At 36.0% G+C, this 20,910-nt stretch overlaps 2 protein-coding genes across 3 annotated transcripts; both read right to left on the reverse strand.

Annotated features, from left to right (window-relative positions):
* Positions 1 to 1,388: 1,388 nt before the first annotated feature.
* Positions 1,389 to 15,792, reverse strand: LOC139780650 (uncharacterized). 2 transcript variants are annotated; one of them, XM_071719376.1, is made up of 12 exons: positions 15,391 to 15,792; positions 12,251 to 12,273; positions 11,901 to 11,974; positions 10,926 to 11,295; positions 10,050 to 10,273; positions 9,648 to 9,922; positions 9,111 to 9,295; positions 8,781 to 8,903; positions 8,537 to 8,596; positions 8,321 to 8,446; positions 3,221 to 6,223; positions 1,389 to 2,148 (listed from the first exon to the last, which is right to left on the reverse strand). In XM_071719376.1, exons 1-11 carry the CDS (start codon positions 15,411 to 15,413, stop codon positions 3,441 to 3,443), a joined length of 4,266 nt encoding a protein of 1,421 aa, XP_071575477.1. In that variant the 5' UTR covers positions 15,414 to 15,792; the 3' UTR covers positions 1,389 to 2,148; positions 3,221 to 3,440. The 2 variants fall into 2 exon arrangements, with proteins under 2 accessions (XP_071575477.1, XP_071575475.1); XM_071719374.1 differs by having other exon boundaries at positions 10,050 to 10,510; positions 15,391 to 15,791.
* An 810-nt stretch (positions 15,793 to 16,602) lies between these two features.
* LOC139780149 (uncharacterized) lies at positions 16,603 to 20,260 on the reverse strand. Its single transcript, XM_071718668.1, has 4 exons — positions 20,246 to 20,260; positions 19,056 to 19,591; positions 18,036 to 18,745; positions 16,603 to 17,773 (listed from the first exon to the last, which is right to left on the reverse strand). The coding sequence occupies exons 1-4, from the start codon at positions 20,258 to 20,260 to the stop codon at positions 16,662 to 16,664; spliced, it is 2,373 nt and encodes a 790-aa protein (XP_071574769.1). The 3' UTR covers positions 16,603 to 16,661.
* Between the last annotated feature and the right edge of the window lie 650 nt (positions 20,261 to 20,910).

The raw sequence follows: 20,910 nt of genomic DNA on the forward strand, positions 1-20,910 counted from the left end.
TGGTCGTTGCGCACGCGTCTCGCGCGATTTACGGGAATCGGAGTCAAAGTGAACACAGAATTAAATATACGCCGAATATAATAAATTTCTTGTGTTGTGAATGGACCATTATCGCCCACGGGAGTGAGAGGACGAAGGATCGAGTGCTCGACTAACGTTTCGTCGCGATGTATTTAACGCCGGACTCGATTGCCTCTCGAAGGAATTCATTTGAACGGATTTGAGAATTTGGCCACCGCTTTCGCGTTTCGGGAACGCGGAATAATACGCGAATCGTCGGATCATCGTGGGAGTTAATGTGACGGAGTACGCGAATCGTGCGATTTGAAATGACGAGGCGCGGTGATGTGTCGACCGTTTAATTGCGTTTGCATCTCGCGGAATTTTACGTGCTCGAACTGTGTCGCAAGTATGGTCGCAAGCGTGTGTCTCTCTTTCTCTTTTCGGCTGTTGATTCGACTCGCGTTGTATCCGCGCAGTGCGACGCGGCGTCGCGCGTCGGTACGAAGTTGGCTGCGTTCAGCGGAGAAAGCAGCTCGGTAAGTTGTCGGATTTAAATAATGGAAGTGCGCCGCAGTACGTCGGTCGTTTCATCCCGGGAGTGTTGTCTAATAAATTAAGTATCGCGATCGTACGTGTTATGACAGTTACTTATTCGCTCTCGATCGCGGAATATCGGACAGTGATTCTGTGAGTCTCCTGTGCAACGGAAGGAGCAGGAGACGGCCTGACAACCCCATCCTGAGAGGAGGAGGAGGCCTGGCAGAGACATCGGGCACCGCCGCCGGCGGAGCAACCTGGGGTGAGTATTTCTTAAAATTAATTTAGTTATTTCTCATTTATTCGAGCCGTTATCTCGATAAATTAAAAATAATTTGAGAAGGAGAAACCATCTAAAATTTTATAAAAGTTTATTCTCGTAAAGATTTTCCCCGGAATATAGATATAATTATATTAAGTAGTAAATCTAATTAAAAGACGAATTAGACGCGCGTAAAAATTATTTTTTGAAACGTTCTTCATTTTGAGCGCCTGCTTTCATTTGAATCTTTCTTTCTTGTGTTACAGAATCATCGTAGCTACGCGGCCGTATAACTCCGCCCGTTGCGCATCGATCGGTGAGTGATGATCAATTTTGTATAATGGTAACAAATCTGTGAATATTAGATTGTATATTTATGCATTATTCCCGTCTAATAGTAAAGATAAATACGACTTGTCACAGATTAAAATAATAATGTATAGAAACTTGTTTACAATAAAGCAGAACTGTTAAATTTAAATTAATAACATGTTATATAATATGTAATATGTATTATTTCAATAATACATTATATTATAATATAATGTGTACGTTTGGTATATAAAACTGGTCGTATTGCGATAAATAATTAGATAGTTATTTATTAGCATTATCAATTTTATAAATAATTTATTTTACATCTTGGATAAGTAATACAGTGATAGATTCAGGTAACAAGATTAACAATACATATATGTATACACATGTACGTTTACACATATACTTTTAAATTATGATTAATATTTTTAAAGAGAGTGTTATTACAATTTCTATAACGATCCATTCATCTTTAAACAAACGTGTTTGTGCTTACATAATATTTTATATATATATATATATATATATATATATATATATATATATATATATATAATTGCAACATGTAGACAACAGGCAACCAGTCTCTTAATAAGACTGTTCAAGTACTTTTTTCTTAGGAAATTGATTAAAAAATCTTGAAAATTAATGCTTATTATAGTTAATTGAAATTTTAAAAGCGAATTTAAATTAATTACTTACAGAATATTACACAGAATACAAATATTCAACATCATTATATAATAACGATTAAAAACAAAATTCAATATTTTCATATTGTTGGAAAAATTATATGGGGCGAAGTCCCATTCAACGCGCAAGCATCAGATACTAAATCCAAATAATTTATAAGCGATTTACAGCCCACTTTGAAGACAACCTTTGATTAATTTTTCGTTGATGGATCGGCAAGCGGCGACGTAAGTACTATGGATTATTGTAAACAAAATAGAAAAAAAGCGCACTAAATAATCCGACTCTGTCTAAGCAGAATTTCATCAATCCTCAGTAATCAGTTGTATCGGGACCTGAAAAATAACGAATTATATTTCTCAAGGAGCAATCTTTATATTGTCTACAGTCTACATACAAAAAAAACAAAATTTAAAAAGTATATACATATATTATAGATCATGTATACTTTGTTTAAGTAAAATTTAAGTATTGTGTGTGTTGTATGTGTTTGGAATTGTGTGTGTGAGTGAACGAACGAGTGTGCGAGTGTACATATGCTTATATGTATACATGTAATATATACATATAAATATGTTTTATATGTATATGTTGTGTGTATACACAATATATACATATATACACATATGTATATGTTTCGGTTATATCAATCTTCGTCGCTATTCCTTTCTCTTATAATTTTCTTATTTTGTACATTTATATAAAATTTAATATTAAACAACTACAATAGTTATTGTACTTGATATACGTGAACTTTATCAAATTATCAAATAATTTCTTCCGTGACGTTGTTTATTTTCGTTTTTCGAATTTTTTGGAACTTCAATTTTGTGTTTCTTAATCAGTATTAGTCACAAACATGCATAAAGCAATCAAGCGTTGGTATCTAATAATTAAGGCTTTTTGCGAAATGTAAAAAAAAAGGAGAAAGAGAGAGAAAGAGAGAGAAAGAGAGAGAGAGAGAACTAAAGAAAAAGAGGGAATAGATTTTACATGCGTCTATAATTGAATTATTGATAAGTACAGAAAAAAAAGAAAATAACAGTCAAATCTCCGTATTCTTAACACTTTTTGCGTCCCCTCCTGTCCCCTCTCCGCCTACAACTTTACATTTCTCAGGTAAACATGTGACCATACGCAACTAGTGTGAAATCCGCGAGTGAAAAATAAAAGATATTACGCGTGTCCATCTGTCAATAACTATTTTCATTCTGCGCATGTAAGAATGGATATAAAAAGAAGTATTAAAAATAGGAAGTATTAAAAATAGGACGATTGTTCGATCGCGATATGTTACAAATATAGAGGTTCAACTGTAAATGACAAAAAAAAAACGAAAAAAAGGAAAGTGGGAAATATGGAGAAGAAATCAAGAATGATACACGAATATATGGAAACGATATGTACCGATAGAAAAAAAAATCACGTAGCCCGTAGAGCGCCTTGGGCACACTCAGCCCTGTCTTGTGAAGAGAATCGAGAAAAAAATATGTCCCGTGGATCGGTTGGAGAGCGGTTGTTCGCAGCGGCAAAATGGCCCCCATTCTACCCTAAGGCCGTCAGCAATAGTTGGTTTGGCGTTCGCACAAGGTTGTCGGGAAATAGGAGGAGATCACCGACGGAATCGTTAGTTCTTGTCGATTTGCCGTGCCAGCAAGGCTTGCGGCACGCTTTTCGTACTCTTGATTCTCGGGCACAGTACGTTCACCTTGTAGGTCCATAGGGGCGTCTTACTGTTGAGGATCTTGAAAGCTAAAGAGGGTATAACATCGTGCTCGTGTAGATTAGGCAACTTCGCGTTCTTCCAGGACAGAAAATACGAATTGTCTTTCGAGGGGATCTGTTCCGAATGGTGAAGCTTAACGTCCGGTAAGCTCGTGGCATTTCCGCTCGTCGCCGCGTCGTGAAACTTTCGACAGGACTGCTCGTGAATAGGCGAATATTCGGGGGACGTTAAACCGCTGGAATAGTTGGAGCAATAACTGTCGTCGTAGTTGAACGCGTTCGTCTTAAGCGGCAAGCTGAGATACTCCTTCCTGGAACCAGGATCTGTGCTGGTTTTACAATCGGATAAATTGGAGTCGTCGTTCAGAAGCCGAAAGAGTCGCGAGTGCGTTTGCGTTCGTTGATACTTCTTTTGCTTTTTCGAAGTGGCACATTCCGAATCCGTGTCGATCTCGCGACACTCCGTGTCGATCTCAGATATCATCCGGCTTATATCGGAAGTAACTCCACTATCCTCGTCATCGGTGTCTTCACGAGAGTCTTGGACACTCAGCAAGTATTTCGTGTCTGTCTGATAGAGTTCCGGGTCGACACATCGATCATCATTGTTATCCGCAATTACGCAACAGTTCTTCTGACTTGTTTGATTTGTATCGACGACGGGAATTTGGAGCGTTTCGAAATTTCGCATCCAAGAACGTTCGGACGTGACGAGTTTCGACTCGGCGGTCGTTCCGCTGACATCGATGTCTCCGAAATTGTTACAAGCGGATTCCGCTTGGATACAATTTCCATCGTTTACTAATGTATCTCGCGTAGCTGTTACCGATTCGGAATCAGTGATACAGTCACCGGCATTCTTCGACGCTGATTCCTTAAAGTTTATTCCATGAGATCCCGTGGTTTTTGTAACTGAAAATCCCGTCTCTGTATTCTGTTCTTTGCAGTTAGTTTCGCTAACATTCGTCGGATCTTTCTTGAAAGTGAAGTCTACGTGCGGTACCGCGGTATCAATACTCGCCTTATCTCTTGTGCTCGCAGTTGCGCACGTTTCATCTGACGTGTGTCTCTTCACAGTAAAATCCACGCTAGTGTCGTTGCCAATATGGTAATTGACGCAAACGTCGTCATTATTATTATTTTTCACGGAATATCCGCCGCAGGATCTTTCTGCCTTTATTTCGCTATTGCCAACTGTCACGGTAGTGATATCCTCATTGTCTTCAGACACAGAAAACTTGAATTTCAGGGGTAAACTCACGCTGACCATCGTAGCTTCGGCGTCGTCAGGCGGATCATCGATCACCTCGAGAGAAGTTTCATTTCGTCCATCGATTTTCTTTTTACTTTCGCTATAAAGACTCTCAGAACTCAATCGTTCCACATCCTCGTAAATTATACTCAACTGATGAGGAACGATGTTGTCAGTTACCGGGTTCTCTTGATCGCGCTGTTCCGTATTCGATACGCTGTTGCCTATAGAATTCGTCTTACTGGAACAAGAGTCGAGATTACCTTGATTATCGGTGTGATCCTCCTCGTTGCATCCCTGCGTCGCGAGATCTTGTTTCAACGTTACGCAAGAATTTCGATCGTTCGAATAATCGATATGATTCTTCTTAGGAAGTATCTTGTCGTTACTATTCTCGGAATCGTTTTGCGAATGTCCGCATGAATTATCAACATTATCAACATTAGTCGAGCATTCCGAATGAGCAGTGGGGTCAGTACTATTCTTATCAGAAGAAATAGCACGCGGATTTCTCTTTAGTTTCTCGTAAGTGTTTAAATCCATAGAATAACCCTCGTATGAATCCGAATCACTATTCGATAATGTATTATTGGACATGGTATCGTTACAATATTTCCGGCAAGAATCCGAAAAGTGCTCGTTATCGGAGATAGAATCGCTGGAGTCGCTCGAATCATTGGAATCGCTGCAATCGCTGGAATCACTAGAATCGCTAGTGTCTACATATGTGTAATTAGGCACATTAATATGCAGGCCAAATGTCTTTTTTGATTTTTCGATGTTATTAGAGATTATAGTTTCGTTGGGTTTGTCCGATGAGCCGTCTTCCTCGACTATGTTCATCGCCGTCATAAGATAATTTCTGTCACTGTTGTAGCTCTCGCAAACATTTTTGGGATTGTACCCCTCATTTGACTGTGCATCCAAGTGATTAATCTCGTCGGGCAAGGTGTTTCCTGATTCATTGACCGAGCCGTTTTGCACAAAATATCTATCGTCCTGAGCGGGAGACGAATGGATAGTGTTACAGCGATTGTAGTTGTAGTTATTTGTATCAACGTCCGATTGAGCATGGTGACCCGGTTGAGGGCAAATCACGGCAACATAACCGTATTGGTCTGAGGAATTTTCTCGGTCTACAGCTCTTATCCGTGCCACGTCGGCAAAGTTCTCGTCATAAACCGGATAAAAAAATTCATATCCAACGCACGCGTTTTCGTCTGGATATCGTAGGTAAGGAAAGGAGCGTTCGTCCGCTTCGTTCGCGGGCTTTTTGGATGGAGCATTATACGTCACAGGATAATAGCCCCACCAACCTTCGGAATGCGACCAGAAGGGAACGGGTCGAGGAGAGAAGAATGCATCTTGCTGATTGCCCGGCAAGTTATTCTCTGTTCGACAGGTGTAATCTGCTTGACGATTTTCTTGTGTGGCTACAACAAACAGCACAATCCATTCAGAAGAAAGTTAAATTCTTTACACACACAGAGCGTAAGACAGAGCCGTGCGTGTCGTCATTTTTTTCTGCCTGAATTCCCTTCTCTTAATCGTATTACGTATTGCATTGATTTACGAACGACTTAAATAAAAATTTGCCTAGATCGAAAATACGTCTAATTTTATCCGCGCTTTTAATTATATTTCGCTTTCCCCTTTTCCTTTATATATATATATATATATATATATATGCCTAGTCGATTTTACTTCGGTAAAATTGGTATATTAATACGGAATAAAGCGAAATTATTTAGCTAAGAAAATGAGAAAATTTAATTATCCTGTGTTCAAAGGAAAACATTAAATATCAATGACTTGGTTAATGGTTGTAGCGAATCAACGCGACAAATTTCGCCAATATTTAGTTAATTGTAATCGTACTTGAGAAAGGATAAATGTTTGAAGATAAATAAAGTTTCATTTCAATATTTTCAACAAATTAGTGTATATGTAAAGTAGATTGAAGCTAATAATTGTTATAGAGAAAAGTTTTTCTTTCATATGTCTTTATAATAACAAACGACAGCATCATAAAAAAGTGACATTGTCAAAAGAACAATGCCACCAATAATGCCTTAATGATTTCATAATCTTCGTTAAGTTATTTCGACAGGTATCTTTCATTTTTTACAATCAACAGTTGAATAAAACTGTATCAGATTACCATCACATCTCTACTATTGTAATAAACTAATGATATGATTAAATAAACTTATTTGTTTGACTTGTCAACATACAACTGTAGTTACAATTCGATTGCCAGTGCGAATCTGGGCCGGGGTTGTACGTGCGATAAGTCCATAGTACAAATAATTATATCGTAATTGCAATTTCTAAAACCGATCTTTACTGACAAATACGTTGCATAAAATACAATAATAGATAAAAATAAAAAATATAAGATATTGTAAATAAATATTAATTTTGTATATAAATTTTTATATTCTATTTCTCTCTCTCTCTCTCTCTCTCTCTCTCTCTCTCTCTCTCTCTCTCTCTCTCTCTCTCTCTCTCTCTCTCTCTGTCTCTCTCCTTTTCTCTGACCGTAAAGGACTAGTACCATAAGGATTTATCCAATAATTTTGCTAAAATTATACACGCGTTCATAGATACTCAATTTGATAAATAATGAATTGAACAATACAAGACTTGTTTAGTAGCTTTTACGTTCACCTAAACTTTCGCTCTTAGGATTTTTTTTATGAAGCAAAAAACAATTTAATTTTATATCTATAATCAATTGATCCTACTATCAATAAATTCTTAATTATTAAGGTCGATAACTTTTGATTGGTGTTTTTAGAAAAAAATATTTTAAGTAAAAGTTGCTTAGTTTCTGACGTTTATAATTCTTTTTAAAATAGATACTATTTTTGAAATTATCATTATATTGCTTCCCCTCTTCCCAAGAAAATTTTCAGAAATCAATTGTAGTACATTTAAAAGATCTTCGAGTTGCCATCATATTTATCATATTATTTTTATTTAGCAGTTTCTCAGATATTAATCTGTGTAACACTTTGCTTAGTCTGCTGTGTGTGTGTGTGTGCGTGCGTGTGTGTATGCGTGCGTGCGTGCGTACGTGCGTGCGTGCGTGCGTGCGTAGATGTATGTGTACATATATAAATATATTTATCAGTAGCCAAGAGAATTTTATTATTCCTGTGAACACAGGATTGGGAAATTTGAGCAATGTGACGTATGTTATGTCAATAAAGTAGTAATTAGAATATAAAGCACTTATTATGATATATTAATGTACACAGATAAATAAGCTTCTACAATTAATTTATGAACAAAGAATGTCAATGATAAATTATTAATTCGTATAATATATGTTAAATATCACGTAAAAAGGTTATAAAATAACGTAAATACTTTTCGAAAACTGGAACTTTGGACTTCATCTTGTATGTAAAAAATGAATAAAAGTGCAAAAGAAACTATTTGAGGAATATCCATAATATTTTCAAAAATATTTTATAAACAAGATAACTTTGTAAAAGATAAATGTTTCAATTTAGCATATTTACCATCGTTTTCCGATGCTGTCATCGCTTGTAATATCCTGAAGGATCGAGAAGGAATTGCACTACCCGTGTATTTCTTCGGTTCTGGTACTTGTTGTTCACTAGGTGGCAAGTTTGCCTGTATCTCTTCTGTAGAAGAATTATCGCAAGCCAAATTTATTATATTTCAATTATTTTTATCGAGTTGAGAAAGCAAAACTTGTTTTTACGCGTACTTACCGAACGACTTAGAATTTCTATTTTGCCTCTTATTCGCAATGTTTTGTACATTATGTGGCGCTGTAACATATACATATAATGCTCCTATTGTTTATATTTGCTATATCTAATCTTTATTATTTAGGCATCAGGTTTGATTGATTTAAGAAACAAGAGATTATGACGTGTTTTTGCATTCTTGATGAAATTCAGCATAAAAGTAAAATTTTTTAACAAAAATATCCTGCATATAAAACAATCTTACCAGCGCAAACTGAGTTATCATTCGCTTCTGTCATATTTTGTAAAAAACGGAAAGCTCGTGAAGGTATTGCCGCACCACGATATCTCGGATCTTTCTCTTGATGGAGATAAGTCTCATGATCGACTGTAAAATACAATATAAATATTTTTAAGCGATGATTTAATTTGAAAAGTTAAATAATCTATCCTTTAAAAAATACTTAACGTTACTGATAGTTAGCATTATTATTTAACGAAAATCTTTCCATGTGCGTTACGTATATCGATATATCATTAAATACGGATATAACAAAAAATCAAAATAATAGACGGATAAATAATATTATTTTACCTTGTTCTTTAAATTTGCTCATGAGTAGCTTTTCATCTTCGCTTAATTCCATTTTACGTATTTGTTCTGAACCAACATCATTGAATTCATCCGTGTCCGTAATTTTTTGAAGGACACGAAATGATCGCGATTGAATCGGGCCAGGCTCTTGTTGTTGATTAATATCGGGACTCCGCTGCTGCACCCTGTCCCAAGAATTTCACTTGTAATTAATAATCAAAATAAAATTGCAAACGTTACAAATACATGAGCGACAAATTCGTTAAAAGTTTTTTAAAACGTGACTTATTTGAAATTATTTTTTAGATAAATATAAACTTTAAGGTACTCATCCTCAGTTGTGTGGATATTCTTGTTAACGGATAAAGGAATAAGTTAGATTGAGGCAGATTAATAATTTTAATTTAAAGATATACGTTGGTTAAAACTTGTGCCACGCGATACTTGATAAAATAGGCTCGATTGCATATGTCAAGTTCATCATATAGTATATTGAAGTACATATTTATTCTTCTTTAATAATTATAATCAACTTACACTCTTGCTGCTATATTTGGTGGCATCGTTCTCTTCTCGCTACCTTCCACTACAAGGGGGATAATATAAGTTGTTCCAACCGGTTGTTCTGGCCGAGATGTGGCATAAATCTGAGGCTGTTTTTGATTCTGCGGATAATTCTGCGTCTGATTCTCCACGGTATGTTGCGCGGGCATTTGACCCCATCGTTGCTGATGATGCATAGTTGAAGGTTGTTTAAACTGATGATGACCAGATTCACGCTTCACATCAAATACCGATGGTCTGTCATCGATCTAAAGAATATCGTAGCGTTAAAAAAAATAATGGATATATTTTCGAAAAGTAAATGTATTTTAGAAAGAGAGAGAGAGAGGGAGATGGTAGGCATACGCAAGAAATTAACTTTATCCTCCAACTTACTCGGATGGGTACAACGCGTTCGTGTTGCGATTGAGAATTAGTTTGGGGTGACATTACAGGTTCGGCATTCCGCCTCTGCTGCTGCGGCTGTTGAGGTAACTGTTGCGGTCTCGTTTGTTGATGCTGCGGAATCGAATATTGCTTTTGCTCTTGCTTTTGTTTCGGTTGCGAACATTGCGGAGACAATTGCTGAACTTGGACGTAAACCGGAGAAACTACGTCCTCTGAAAGATCGTTGCCAACCGTTTTATTGCCATTCGTGCGTTTAGCCCATTCGGGCAATTCTTCTTGGGGCTTGTTTTTATTTTGCAGCCAAGGTGTAGGGGCTTTAGCTAAAGTAACTTGGGTCGGGGTGCTCGGACTTTCAGGAGTGCTCGACTGACTCGACGTGACTGCGACTGGCACTACTTTCGTATCCACTTTCATAATGTTTCTTGCTGGTTCCGCTTGCTTGTCTACAGCTATAGGAGAACCATTTAAATACTTCTTACTTTCATTATAATTTCATTAAATATGTATAGAGTGGTTCCATGAAATAGCGATTGGTATAAAAAATCCTAATAGAAGAAACAATATCATAATAGATTTCGAATTATAAACTGATCAAAATTTTCATTATACACTTGCATGATATGTGCAATGTATAATATTGTATAATATTTTGTTTTTTACCTGAATGCGCATATATTACACTGCAACACCGATCATTTATAACTCAAATCAGATTGTGACTTTGATTGATCTTTGTTTTAAAATTTTTGATACATTAATTGACATTCGGAACACGCCGTTATTAAAGTATTGTGAGACACTCCGTATATCGTACAATCATTTTCAGTGAAAGAGATGGGAGAAAAGACATAAATGAATAATTACCGTTCGACAATGTTCTATTGACTGAAGGTGATTGTGACATCCTATTGGGAGGCTGAGGTGGCACATTGGAAGGAAAAACAGGTACCGCGACCTGAGGCACCAAGAGATTCGCTGCGGGAGAAACTGCGGGCGATTGCTTTGGTTGCTCGATAGCAGATTTTGGTGGTCCCTCTATACCTTCGTCATTAGCATTCTTCGCCACTCTTCTCGCCATTCGTGGACTGCGAATCTGCGAGAGATCTAATTTGCCACCCATACCCGGGGTATAAGTGAAGGGTTTCTTATCCTTCGTTAGCATGGCATTCTGGATGGCTGCTGGCGGCTCATAAACATCGTTGCTAACCACTTGCGGCCTCTTTACTGTTGCATTCTGTGTGTTCCGAATCGAACAGTGTCATCGGATAAGTTATTAGCTAATAGTTAGGAAATATAACTAAATTTTTACTGTTACCAAATACATTATGTTAACAACAAATCTAAATTCAAATATCAACATATTTACATAATTTCGATTTTAGACAAACAAGCTTAAAGCCCAGTTTCACAAACGTCAGTTAACTTTTAACCTTAAGTTAGAAGTTAACCGACGTTTGTGAAACTGGGCCTAAGTTTGAGGGAAGATTCTATCGAAATTATTTATTTAATTCGCAATCTTTTTTCACGTATATAGAATTTGGAATTTTTGTGATCATTTCGATGATATATAACGAACTACGTTAGTGTTTAGATTTAATTTCAACTTTTGGCTTGATTTCGTAGTTGATAAAATTATTGCTTTTCATGTTCGCGTTTTAGCAATAAGCTGCCGAGTGCTTCTTATCTCTTCTAAACAACTTAATTTTAACTATAAATATAATAAAAATTAAAAAAAAACTATTTGAATAAATACTTTGGTAATATTCAGGGATTTCAATAGATACAATATTATAATATATTTGTTCTGCAAAAATTATATATTTTATAATTTCATCTTACTTGGGCAGTATTTATCCTCATAGCCGGTAATTGACCAGGCACGGGAGGTGGAGGAGGTGGCGGTGGAGGTGGCCCTGAAATCATGCTACAGATTAGGGATAGTACACAATATGATTAAAGAAGCGATGTAATTAATTGACTTTGCTCTACTAATTGTAAACTTACAATTAGTAAATGTAACTTTACTAATGCTTAACGCGCGTGTCAATAGTTAATTTTATTATTTTCTACCATGGTATTTGCTACGTGAAGACGATTCTCTGTCATTTGTGGATATAGCACTTTTAATTCTGATATAAAGAATTTATATTTATTTCTTTCTATCATAGAAAGAAGACATGTGTACATACCTGCGACCATGACATTCGGATTTCTGTAAATAAAAATTAAACAATTTATTAAATTGAATAAAGTATAAGTTACGTAATATGTTTTTTTAGCTAAAGATATAATGGAGAGTCCACTTTAGCATAAAGTTCACTTCTGAATAGACAGAGATATCAAATGTATCATAAAATAGCCTCTTTAAATCAATATCTTTATTACATAAACCTAGTTTCCGAATTATTTCGTATAATTTTAATACATTTCTTTTACAAAATAAAAATATAATTTTATAGTATTATACAATGCGTGATAATATTTCTTTTTCGTGTAACACAACCTGTAATTTTACTATAATTTAAACATATTAATCGACACATTTAGGCTAAAACCTGCTTCCTATGCAATACATAAAATGGAACACTATAAAATACATTCAGATAAAATAAAAATCGTTTTCTCGTGATATTTTTTTTTCTCGTATTTGGAAGGAATAATTAATCCACTCTTATTCGTTCGCATGAAGTGCTATCTTATCACTGGAATGCAACTACTTGAAAGATGAATCATCTTGTGTGTATTCATGCTTTGCGCACGTACGTACATTCACGTTTCATATATACGTACAAATTTAATATATAATTTAACATGATTTATACAAATTGTAGTAATTAATTGCGATTGAATTTTCAAACAATTGAATTTGAGAGTTTACAAAAAAATCTTTAATTACTTCATAAAATCATTAATTTACATGATAATAGCAAGATTTGCCGGCGCTTTTGTTTTCTATGTGTGAAACCGTCGCGATAATTAATTTGACGAAATTGATGAAAAAATATTTGATTAGTCATTCATGTTTCTTCTGTCGATCGAAAACTACGTGCAATTCGACGAAAGCTGATTAAAATGTCTTTTAGGATAATACGGTCAGACATACCTTTAAAAGGATTAAACAACATTGACTACTGAGAAATCTTAGTGTGATCAGAAAGTATCTTACAGTTGTGTAAATGTAGGTCGTTATATGTACACCATCGACAATATTACTGTTGAAGAATTAAGAGAAAAAGTTACAAAAAATTTTTCAAAATTCCACATACGAAAAATAATGAAAAAAAAGATTGCGAATTAAATATAGGCAATTTCATTGAAAACCTTCTTTAGACCCGAAATTATATGTATATTTTGTCGATTTATTTTTATACTGTAAACTCAGTGTGATTTCTGAGTAAAATCGTGTTAATTCTTAAAATAATAAATCCTTTCAAAGAAATACGATAAAATCGGAGCGATAATGATCAAAAATGTATTTATAATAATTTAACACGTATGTATATTTTATACGTCTGGGAATAGTAAAACATATGTATAGATAGTTTTTTATATGCAAATTTATCAACAAGATATTAGATAAAGAGTCTATAACATAAAATTCAAATTACAAAGTATCGAAAGCGAATAATATGCAGAATACATTAATTTCATTGATAGTTACATATGACTATGCAAATAATTCATTCACGAATCAAGCAAAACTCTTCTCTAGCAATGAATAGAAGAAGCTGAAAATTTTAATAATAGAATTTTGGAGTCGAATCTAATACTGTGTCGGAGCGCGGGCGTTTTTATCTTGGCACGACCATTACGACACGTGACTCGCGATTTCAGCAGATTCAGAGATGCTTCGTTGAAAAAGGTAGTGCTTCTCGTGGAAAATTTGCCAGCTTCTTCTACGTTACTTTGGCATAAATAAACTACTCACGATATGCTGTATACCGGCCTTACTTTTATCAGAAAAGTATCGCTGACTAATATGATTACTAAGAAATAAATGTTTGTTTTTAATTTTCTATTTTAATCACCGTGAGGTTTATGGAATCTCAGTAATTTACTGCTTTAATAAATTTAACATTTTTTTGTGGATTATCGCTTCTTACAATTAGTAAAAATCTTTTTAAAAAGACTGATTTTGCCTGAAATATTTCTTTTATTCTCTTCCGCGGCATGTTGTCACAAACTGTGCAAAGTTTGCTTGGAGCGTAAGTTTCTCGGAAAAGTTTCGGTCATGGCGAATCAAATCGGTTATGCCGATGGCGGCCACACCGTAACGCTCGGAACCCAGCCAATGAGCCGCAGCAAGTAGAAGTGTATTTAGGTAGATACACGAGCGAGAGTAATTTTAGCACGGGCGGACTTGCGCAGTGGAGCCTCGCATATTAAAACGCTTACAATCATTTTATTTTTAGGATTTCTAACACCGCGGTAAATGTGTGATCGTCTCACAATCGACGTATCGAATAAAAAGACTTTTCGAAATTCACTAAAGGGTATAACGAAGACGAAAAACTCGGGCTTTAAAAACGTTAGCTGCACAAGAATTAAAATACTATTGTAAAATACTATGTAATGTAAGAAAGTATTATCGTGAGTACCTATAGCCCGATCTAAGCGATTTTCTTTGCCCGAGAAAAGAAGAGATATCTCTTTGCCTGAAATGTGTGCCGAAGCGCGCGCGAAGCATTTTTCTGACTGGGCGCAAAAATGCGCCGACTCGCGAAAAAGCTGCGCTTCAAATCAAATCTTTTCGTCGAACGAGCATCACTCGTTTCTTCACGGTGAAATATGTGTCCTCCTTGGAACACGACACGGCAAGGCCGATCTGGCCTTGCGACGCTCGATTCAATACAGACGATCGAAAAACGAGTTCCATCTCTCCATGCTTCCACGAGGTCTGCCTCTCTTTCAATTTTGTGTGTATGTGTGTGTGTGTTTTGAGATAAAATATAAACATTATATAAAATAATTTTTAACTTTTAATGTAACTAAGATTTTAATCATAATTCCAATAGTTTATAGTATCAAATTGAGGATAATTCAATTCGGTGCTGGGGGAAATAAGCTTGAACTTAATACTAATTGTAAGACCAGCTAAATTTTAAGTACTCCGCTGTTCCGACAATTTTTTTTCTTTTTTTCGTTTCTCTTACGTAGCGAGCACTCCCATTGTTCCTCCTTCTTTCTTCTCCAACGTATACTCATCCTTGTTGGAATAAGTTTTTATTTCTAGCGATTTGAAGAGTACAAGAAGGATGTCAGGCCGCTCGAGAAGTCGCGCGCGTTTCAACGACGGATTCGCAATTCGGAATAAATGATAAAATCTTACCCGACGAGTGTCGAAGAGTTCATATCCAGGATAATTTCGTAATTCACTGACTGTCGATTCCGTACGCTGGCTTATGCCGCTACTCACTAGTCGAGGGAGAAAAAGGAAGAGAGAGAAAGAGAAAGAGAGAGAGAGAGAGAGAGAAAGAGAAACCGGTTCTCTATACTACTTTTGGGATTCCAAAAGTTGGAGGAGAAGGCGGATATTAAAAGGTATACGACCAGCAACGATGCCGACACTAGCGCGCGCCCGCAGCTACTACAGACCGTCGCTTCGATTCGCTTGGTGCTCAGACCTCGTCGTGACTTTACAGACTGGCACGCAAGAGCTGACGATGTGACTCCACGGTCTTACATCTTTACCGATTTGATCGCCGCATTGCGTTGCTCTCGCGCGCTGGTCCACCGCGCGCCGACCGACCGTCTTTCGCCGCTCGCCGGCCGTCCGCCGCTGCTCGCCAAAATAGCTCGTGTCTATTTTAAGATCGCGATATATACGAGACAACGTATTTCCTATTATTCGCGATACCGTCAGTCAGGTATGCTGAATAATCTCAACCCACTTGTCATTGATCCACAAAGATCATCATATATATTATATGAATATTAAAAATGCATATATATATAGAGTGTATAACTTATCCTTGAGAGAAACATATGTAAGTCCAATTTGAAATTGTCGATTAATTTTCACTGCTCCATAATTTCTTTTCACGGCTTTTAGAGACTGTATTCTTGATGTATTCCGAATATAAAATATCATAACTAGAAAAACAGCTTCTGGACCATATGAAATTATTTTGTATTTCGAATATTTTTATGCAAACAAGAAGTGGGGATAGATAGGTTTGTACGAAAAGTTGAAAACTTTAAACACAGAATTTTTCAATTTTAAATATTTCGCAAGCATCGTCAAGTCTGTTCTTACGACTTATACTAATTACGACAGACTCTATTGGATGTTTAATTAGAAATAATTACGGCAATCGCGATATTAAATTCGTGATGCAATGCTTTAGCAAGCTATAATTATATAAACTAAATAATTACATTGCATCGATAAGTATTTGTTTAATTATAAATATCAAGTCATGTATACTCAAATAAATTCTAAATGCTATAAACTAGATAACGAAGATATAATGCTAATATTCTCAAGTACAATGAAAACGCTGGAGTAGAATGTCTTGTACCGAGAAATTTCCTATTTGAAGATAAAGGGTAACGGTATACGTAATGATAAGAAGAAGCAATAATAGTGCCAACGAATGCCTAATTATCATTATGGCTGGAAGCTACGATCTCGTCAAACGCCGCTTCGTGTTCCGAAGTACTAAACATGTACGCCGGAAGAGTTAATTTAAGGACCTTGTCGTATTTAGCTCTTGTTTCCGACGTGTAATCATACGGTTCGGCCTCCTTCGTCTCCTCCCCCGCGGCCGTATACGACGCTTCGTCAGGATATTCATTGTCCGGCTTCTCCAGTCTAACATAAGTATTTCTACTAGCTGACGCGCTGGGCTCCAAAGACTCTACCGCCTTCGTTTTCCTCGAGCTTGTAGGCTTGAAGTCGCGAATATTTCGCGACGGTGCGGCATCAACTTGAAATTCTTTCGTCTCGTGAAACACGAGCTGATCCTTGTCAGGTTCGCGTCCGGTGACAAATGCGCATTCCTCTTTCTGAAAGCCTTCGTCGTCGACGCACTGGTAGCAAGTCATTTTATCGCGCGTGATCTTTTTACACTTCGATCGATCCTCCTTTCGAAAGTTGTGCATGAACTCCTCGATCTCGGCCTTCTTTTTCACAGTGTCCAAGTATCCGGCGTCCACTCCTTTCTTGCCTTCCGCATCATCCTTGGACCTTGTTTCATCCGCTGTCGAAGCTTCGTAAGCTTGTCCTGGAACGTATTCGCCGTAAGACTTCTTCGTAGTCTCGGAACTGTCTGACGGGTGCTCGTCTTCGTGCGACGTTTGCTCGGATTTATCATTCTTTGGATTGCCAAACGAGCTGGATTTACTATAAGAGTAGAGCTTGTCACTGGGCTGATACGAGTACGAACACTGTTCGAAATCGTTGCCCGTTTCCGGATCCTTGCAAACCTTGCACGTCATCGAATCCTTCTGAATCGTTTTACAATTATCCGCGCCGATATTTTCGGAGTAATGTTCCGAAACAGGTTTTGAGGAAGGTGTCTTTTGGCTTTCGTAAGATTCGTGGTCGTTGTTACGCGATGGAAATTGATAATCACTCGATTTTTCAGGAATAGAATAATCGCTATTGTAGTCAGATGAATCGTGAGATGTACCGTCGGACTCATTCGGGACTTGTTGAGCTTCTCCGGCTCTGTCGGATCTCCGTGGATAAGTAGAGGGTTCCGATTTCTCTGTAAAATCAGTGCATATGTAGATACATACATTCTCTAAAATACCATTGCAGTAGAAAATTTCTATAATTTATAAATCGAATAATTTATCCTATAGCTGTATCCGTTTGCATAAATAATTGATAAGTTATTTTAGTTCGCGAAGTTTTCTTGTCAACATTAAAATAATTACGCGGAATGTTATTCGAGAAAATAAATTACTTAAAAAAAAATTTGTTGAACTGTGTAATTAGGAATTAACATAAAATAAAAACTCTTATACCTGAATAATCATGCGTAGACTCGGAGCTTTGCGGATAATCGTAATTTTTCGATTTGTCCAATGTTTGAGTCTTGTTTAAATCCCGAATGGATTCCGATTTCTTATCCGGATGTCCAAAGCTTTTCGATCTGCTGTATTTATATAACTTATCGCTGGGTTGATAATTATACGTGCATTTTTCATAAGTACCGCCTGTCTTCGAGTCCTTGCACACTGTGCAGGTCTTGGAATCCTTTTCTATCTGTTTACAATCTGCTGAAGGAGCATCCTGTGCTTCTTCTCGTTTATCCACTGTCGAAGCCTTCTCGGAATAATCCTCGCTAGGATAAGAGTATTCACGAGGCTCTACAGTACTCGGACTACGATCTGTTTGCTCATTAGATTCCTCGTCATCTTCGGAATGAGAAGTTGACTCGGGACGTTCGTCGCTATCGTTTTCCCGAGGTTTTCCAAATGAACTGGATTTGGCATAGGAGTATGCTTTCTCATGTGGCTGCCGTACATACGAGCACTGCTCGTATTTGCCATTGGTCTTAGGATCCTTGCACACCATGCACACCATGGAATCTTTCACGACCTTATCGCATTTTTCTCCCTTGTTTTTGTACGCAGCCGGTACGTCATGACTGGCATCAGTGAAATATTCATCAGTGAACCGGTAAGGACTCCCTAATTGTCCATAATTATTTTTATTTCTTTCGAAATTGGACCTACGATAGTAAATAATAGTAATAATAGTGATAGTAGAAATTAACTGGGTGGATTAAGTTTCTTTTAAATGTCAGTTCAAACGTCTTATTGACGCCGTGCACTTGACACCTTTCCTTTATCTTTTTTTTTTAATATACAAATTAAGTTCCGAATGGGATAAGACTTTTCGAACACGTAACTATAGCATCATAAATATTGAATTGATAAAATTGTCCTTTCAAATGCAAATATTAAGTTTTAATAAACTTTTAATAAATTGTTGAGTATGACATTTTTATGTGCGTTCGAAGAATACTTTAATATCATTACCTTCGATATCTGAAGCCAGCAGGCGCGGATAGGTAACGTTCTACCTTCGTATTAGCGGATGTGCTCTCTTCTGGATTACTACTATATAAACAACGTTCGTATGTGGATTTAGTTTTGGGATCCTTGCAATTGTAGCAAGTCGTAATGCCTTTCCTTGATTCGCCATTCTTTCCGGCCGATTTCACCTTAATCTCTTGACAATGCGCAACTCCAAAGTTAGGAGTCAATTCCTTGTACCTTGTGGAATCTTTGTTAGCGAACGCATAAAATGGAATCTTTTTCAAGTTTTTCTCTTCGATGGGTTCTTTCTTAGTAATCGGGAAAGGCTCAGATGGACTTCCGGAATAACCTACAGGTCGATCTTTAAATCCATAAAAATTATAATGAGGCAAAATCTCAGAAGGAGCACTCTCGTAAACCTCATACTGCTTATACCAAGGATGCGATGTACTCTCTGGGCTCAAACTTTTCGCACGCTCGTACTCATAATTTGCACTCACGTGACAAGTAATTAGAGCTGATAACGTTAGATATATCTGCAAATGTGTGTATAAGAAAATATTTACTTGATTTATTAAAATAATAATAGCAATAAAAATATTAATTTTGTTTAGTAGAACAATAATAAATTCCTAGACATTATACATGCAAAATATCCTAAGAAATAATCTTATGTACCTTTTTCCCGCTTGAAGTGTTTATCACTACGAACAATAAACGAATAACTTATTTTATATTTTATATATATTTTAATGGTAATAAGTTTGATGAGTATTTTGAAAAATTTTCTTTGTCTAAAAAGAAATAAGACAAAAGACAACTGCAAATTTTGTATCTTTAATTATGTTATATTATATATAATATACATAGTATAATTTTTTAATAGAATTTGATTCTTCCCTTCTCCTCATCTCTCAATCATTTTATATATAAAAGTTATCAAAGAACTAAGCATTTACGAAAAATATTATATTGTGATATAAAATATAAGATATTTCGTTGCAAATTAACAATTTTATTGAAAATACTTGTAAAATAATGAGATAAATTAATTGATGTAAAAAAACAATTGCATCTAAGAAAATATATACAATTGCACGTACAAGCGAAAGAAATGTTATTATGCGAATACAATTAATTAAATGCAATATTGAATCTATATTCCATACAAACTATTTTCTTTCACTGACCTTGCAACAAGCCATTTTCGAAGACCATCGATCGTTTTCTATGGAACTCGCGAATGGATTTGTATTTTCGATTCCAATAGGATAACCACGATCTACATCACTTTCTCATCAAGTGATCGCGTCTTCGTGTGAAAGCCTTTATATTGACTTGCGGTAAATAACAGTTTATTCCCTACCTAGCATAAACCTGTATTCTTTTGTTAGAAAAATTCACCAACCGTGACGCGCTCCGATCGAAGTGATCGAAACAATTGACCGATTACCTAAACTACTTTTGCTTTTATATTTACGTAACTCGGCGCTCGGCGCTTACGACGAAAACCAGTGAAAATAATGAGATTATAGGATATGTACAATTACATCGATGGAAAAAGAAAGATAGAGCAATGCTTTTACTAATAATGAATTCACAATCACAACCGTTTGCTTTAAGGCATTTACATTGTATTACAAATTTGGGTAATTTATCATGTATCATAATATAAGAAAATTACAATCTCGCTTCTGTATAAATATAAATTCATCAATATGAATTAGTATTTGCGATTATTATTAACTGAATATTTGCTTAAGAAACGACAGATTTATTATTTATCAGCAATGTTAAACTATAAATGATTAGACTCAAATGATATTTTCGAAAATTTGAACAAAATAATAAAAAA

Source organism: Temnothorax nylanderi, unplaced genomic scaffold, assembly GCF_030848795.1.
Source record: "Temnothorax nylanderi isolate EJ_2023f unplaced genomic scaffold, tnyl_v1.0 TNYL_tig0007_pilon, whole genome shotgun sequence".
NCBI lineage: Eukaryota > Metazoa > Arthropoda > Insecta > Hymenoptera > Formicidae > Temnothorax > Temnothorax nylanderi.

Bases quoted from the DNA above. Each gene is read 5' to 3' on its own strand.
- LOC139780650 (XM_071719374.1), bottom strand. From the start codon at position 15,413: ATGAACTCTTCGACACTCGTCGG. The intron at 11,296-11,900 runs GTAAGATGAAAT...CGGAACACACAG, and splicing joins TGAGGATAAATACTGCCCAA to AATGCAACAGTAAAGAGGCC. The intron at 8,447-8,536 runs GTAAGTACGCGT...ATTCTTCTACAG, and splicing joins TAGAAATTCTAAGTCGTTCG to AAGAGATACAGGCAAACTTG.
- LOC139780149 (XM_071718668.1), bottom strand. The intron at 18,746-19,055 runs GTAATGATATTA...TTACTATCGTAG, and splicing joins GCTGGCTTCAGATATCGAAG to GTCCAATTTCGAAAGAAATA. The intron at 17,774-18,035 runs GTATAAGAGTTT...CTGATTTTACAG, and splicing joins GTCTACGCATGATTATTCAG to AGAAATCGGAACCCTCTACT.